The sequence below is a fragment of the Fukomys damarensis genome, unplaced genomic scaffold (genome assembly GCF_012274545.1).
Source record: "Fukomys damarensis isolate Sample0158 unplaced genomic scaffold, DMR_v1.0_HiC HiC_scaffold_31, whole genome shotgun sequence".
Classification (NCBI taxonomy): Eukaryota; Metazoa; Chordata; class Mammalia; order Rodentia; family Bathyergidae; genus Fukomys; species Fukomys damarensis.
In genome coordinates, this window is record NW_022900943.1 from 16,763,506 (window position 1) to 16,768,274 (window position 4,769).

The 4,769-nt window shown below is 38.2% G+C and overlaps 1 protein-coding gene across 1 annotated transcript in view; it reads left to right on the forward strand.

Moving 5' to 3' along the window:
- The first annotated feature begins 34 nt into the window (after positions 1-34).
- Cbwd3 (COBW domain containing 3) overlaps positions 35-4,769 on the forward strand; it is a 46,678-nt gene continuing 41,943 nt past the window's right edge. The window contains 3 exon segments of the mRNA XM_010605862.3: positions 35-333; positions 336-377; positions 3,593-3,679. Coding sequence (XP_010604164.2) covers positions 225-333; positions 336-377; positions 3,593-3,679 — 238 coding nt within the window. The 5' untranslated portion in view covers positions 35-224.

Here is a 4,769-nt window from a genome sequence, read left to right on the forward strand (position 1 = left end):
AGAGAAAGCGCCCGGGAGCGCCGGATCCCCGGCGGGAGTGGCTAAGGGGCGGGTCTGTCCGCAACTGGAGCACTGGTAACGCGGCCAGATCGGGAGGAGCCACGCGTCGCGATGTGATGACGTCAGGCCACGGGCCGAGCTTGGCGAGTTTGACTTGCGCTGCAGCGTGTGGGCGTTTTGGTCCCAGCTCTTGAGCTGAGGAGGAGGTGTGCTTCAAACCCGGAATGTTACCGCCTGTTGTAACTGGAGATAAGGAAGAGGAAACAGCTGAGGAGGATTGTCCTGAATTGGTTCCCATTGAGACGAAGCAAAGAGAGGAAGAGAAAAGCTTGGCCCCGGCGCCAAGATCCCATTCACCATTATCACCGGGTATTTAGGTAACTAATCATCCCGGTCAGGAAATGCCGCGAACTCAGATCTGGGGGGCTGCTGTGTTACCTGCCTTAGGCTCTGGGGCCCTGAGGCCGAGAGCAAATGTTTGAGGTAGGAGCTGGGTCACTTGCTCCTCGTGTGGATTTCCACCCCATTACTCACGTGAGATTGGAAGTGAGCTTCGCGTTTCGAAACAAGGCTTTGAAGCCTGCACCCACCCTCTCATTGTCCTGATGAATCACAGTTCAAATGCCTTGACATAATTACGAGGACCTGTATTGCCTGGCTCTTGCAAACTCTCCAGCCTGCCAGAAAGTGGCCCAGCACTTTAGCTGATTTACTTCTTGAAAGATGCTCCCTGGGATGCTTTTCTTCTTACTGTTACTTTGGCTAGATGTCTCTTCGGTTCTCCATCGCGTGTAGTAATCTCCTTGCTGAATGTGTCATCACATAGCATAACTGCTTCACTCATCTAAACTCCCCACTATTTCCTAAAGTCTTTTTATTCGTTGTTTATTGGTACATTTTAGGTGTACGTTATGATCACATTCATCTTTGGGAATCTGGACCTGTACAGGATATATCTTGGTTCTTGGTTTTTTGTTTTTTGTTTTTTTAACATTCTGCTTCCCTCCCTTTTCCCCCTCCCCATTTACATGAACTTTACGCTTTTACCTTCTTTTCTCATATTTTTTCTTCGCCTTTTTTCCTTTCTCCCATCCCTCCCTGCTTCCCTTTCCCCTTTGAACCGTTTCTCACTATTTCACATCTATTTTAGGTGTCATGGAGGCAGAAATTGCCGCCATTTTCACTCTCACCCAAGGCGCAGCATAAATCTGGTCATCTGGTCCATAGTTGATACTCTTGAGTGAGTGACCTGTATCTTAAAGTCTTTCTTCTTCACAACATAATTATTTCTTAAGCTCTGGTAATTCTACTAGAGGGTTTCTTACATTTGCACCTGTCTTTAATTTTCACTGGTTCAGAAGTCTGTCTCACACTTGGACTAACTTTAAGAATTTCCTCATTGCTCTGTCTCCTTAAAGTCTGTACCTTCTTTTTACAAATTTAGTTCTATTTTGTTTATTTATTTTGTTATTTTTGAGACAGTGGCTCACTTTTTAGTTCAGGCTGGCCTTGAACTCACTACGTAGCTCAGGCTGGTTGTGAACTGCAGGAGATCCTCCTACCTCAGCCTCCCAAGTGCTGAGATTCCAGGTATGTGCCACTCTGCCCACTCTAGTCTGTACCTTCTATATGTCACACTTGTGTAATATGGAGCTTCACCAAGCCCTCTAAACATGTTTTCATCTCTTCAAAAAGCTTTTTTTTTTTTTCTTTCTTTTGGTACTGGGAACTCGAGCCCTTGCGCTCTCAAGGCCGGCGGCGGAAGCACTGAGCTAAATCCCTGGCCCCTTCAAAAGCTTTTAAAGGACTATAACTAAAAGTGTTGAAGATATTATTACCCCAGTACTTCCTAAGTCTTTCTTAGATACACCGTACAGACTTGCAAATGTATTTCAGCAGACAAGTAAGAGGTGTGATCAAAATTACAGTGATTGTTTACAAAATTTATTGTAATAAAAGGCACATTGCCACTACCCTCTACCTCGAATATTCTCTTTGAACACACTGATTGTTTTTGCAACTTTCTGGAGCAGTTGGGGACACCTTATTGTGTGTCTTTATGAGATGTACTCAAAAACAGGGCGAATGCTGCTGCAGAAAATCGGGCTTGTAAAAACAGTATGGTCTGCCGGGCGTGGTGGCGCATGCCTGTAATCCCAGCACTCAGGAGGTTGAGGCAGGAGAATCGCTGTGAGTTCGAGACCAGCCTGGGCTACATAGTGAGTTCCAGGTCTGTCTCAACTACATAGTGAGACCCTGTCCTCAAAAAAACAACACCACACACACAAAAACAATATGGTGTGCCTCTATCCACCACGGTCACTGGACCCGGCGGTGCGGGACTTCCGGCTCTTCCCCCAAATCAAATTGACTGTGAAAGCATTTTGAATAGTTTCAGGACATCAAAACAGCCAGGACAGTGCGACTAAAAGACATGCAACAAGACTTCAGAGCTGCTTCAGAAAGTGGCAAGAATGATGGGAGAAATATATTCAAAGACAGGGTGTATTTTGAGGAGAATTAATGGTAATGTGTCTTTGACTAATATATTTTTAAATATTTCCTTGTACAAGCTATGTACTTTTAAAATCTTTCAGTCACTGTTTATAACAGTAAAATGAGAATCACTAACAGAAAATAATATTCTTTTATTTATATAATTGAATAGTCCTGCTATGCCGTGAAGGTTTTCTTTCCTTTAAAAAGTTTAGTTTGGTGCACAGGATGTTTCTTCTGTTTGACAAGATTATACAGTACTAGGATTAACATGCCACCTACTGGATAGAGTTAGTATAGTTTATGTGTTTCTAAATGCTGAATATTGTGTCTTACGCTTCCTATTTCTGTTCCCCAGTTCATAAAAATTCGTTTTATAGTTTAAGCGTGCTAAAAGTGGCCATGTAGTCTGAATTTATATCTGATTAATTGATATGGAAAGAAAAGGTCTTCATATGTAAACTTTAGGTATGTAAATCAAATATTCTTGGTTTAGAAAAATAGTCATCCTGTAAAAGGACTTACACATATTAAATGTTTAGAATTAGACCGTATTTCTTAGAGGCCACTACTTCATGGATTCCTTAGTCAATAGAAGTTTTAGGTGCCCTTATGATATTATAAGTTTAGAAGACTACATATTAAACTGAAGAAAAACTGATTGAACTTACAGGATTATTTGTAAATATTTATATATGAAGCATTTGTAAAGCATATTAGAGTAGTTTTGAAAGATTGCTTTCATCTTTTTTTTTTTTTTACAATCCCCCATACCATGAGTGTCCAACCTTGTGGCTTGCTGGGACTATTGTCTTGAGTCTCTTAAAAAAATATTTCATGTAGTTAATCTATATGTAACAAAACTTCCTTTAAAAATGTATTTTATTTTATGTAAAAATATTATTACAGGGCCTCATTACCTGCTGTGTAGGGCCACATGTGTCTCCTAGGCCTCAGGTTAGACACACCTGGGTCTATCGCATGCTTGAGTATTATATGGAAAATAGCACATAGATGCTTAAAAACATTAAACATTTTAAAATTAGTCTTTGTATCTTTAATAGTAGTCTTTCAGTTTTGTTGCTTTGTTTTATAGGTGCTGGAAAGACAACACTACTGAACTACATCTTAACTGAGCAACACAGTAAAAGAATAGCAGTTATTTTAAATGAATTTGGTGAAGGTAAGTAGAAGTCAATAAGTGTCATGTTGCAAGAACTTACAGGACAGTTTATTCCACTTGTGAATTGATATTCTCTATTTTAAAATGAGGATAGAAAGTATTATAATGTGAACACATTGATATGGATAGTTCTGGAAGAATTAATTTCTGTCAGGCTTTAGTTTGTATGGATTTGGGATACTGAAATAATTTCTATAAAATTTTATTTTGTTTACCTTTGTAATTCATACTAACAGAATTAACTTAGATTTTTACAGAAGTGATTCTCGTGGTCAAAATCTTGAAAGTGCTTTTAGCAACTAAAAAGTGTTTTTGTACTGACTACACATTGTGTATTACAATTCATAAAAAACTTTTTGATGGGTGGGGTTCTGCCCCTCAGTGGTTCTGCCGCCTGCTTTGCGAGGTCCTGAGTTCGATTCCCAGTACCAAAAAAACAAACAAAAGCAAACCACTTTTTGAAAATGCTTTAGATGTAAGTTCACGTTGAATGTTATCTGCAAAGCAGTTAAAACGAAAGGTTTTAAAAATAAGTTAAAGGGATAGTCTCTACCCTCAAGCACCTCAAATTATCTATAAAAATATGTCTACTTTTTCAGTGTTTTGGCTTTAATATTAAACTATGGTTTAAACAGTCTGTACAGCAGTATTAGATATAATACTTTGACTACTTTTACAGAAATTTTTCTTCACAAGTATGAAGTTTAATAAAATCTCACTTTCAGCCAGAAATAGTTTGTTAGAATGTTTTTTAAAATATATTATTTTTTTCAGTTGTAAATAGGTAAAAGAACTAGCTTTTATGAGCAGAATGGAACACATGTGAGTAAAACTTGATTTCTAGATCTAGTAAAGAGAAAACTTTGACTACTTTTACAGAAATTTTTCTTCACAAGTATGAAGTTTAATAAAATCTCACTTTCAGCCAGAAATAGTTTGTTAGAATGTTTTTTAAAATATATTATTTTTTTCAGTTGTAAATAGGTAAAAGAACTAGCTTTTATGAGCAGAATGGAACACATGTGAGTAAAACTTGATTTCTAGATCTAGTAAAGAGAAAAATTCTTTTAGACAAAATAAAAATTTTTTA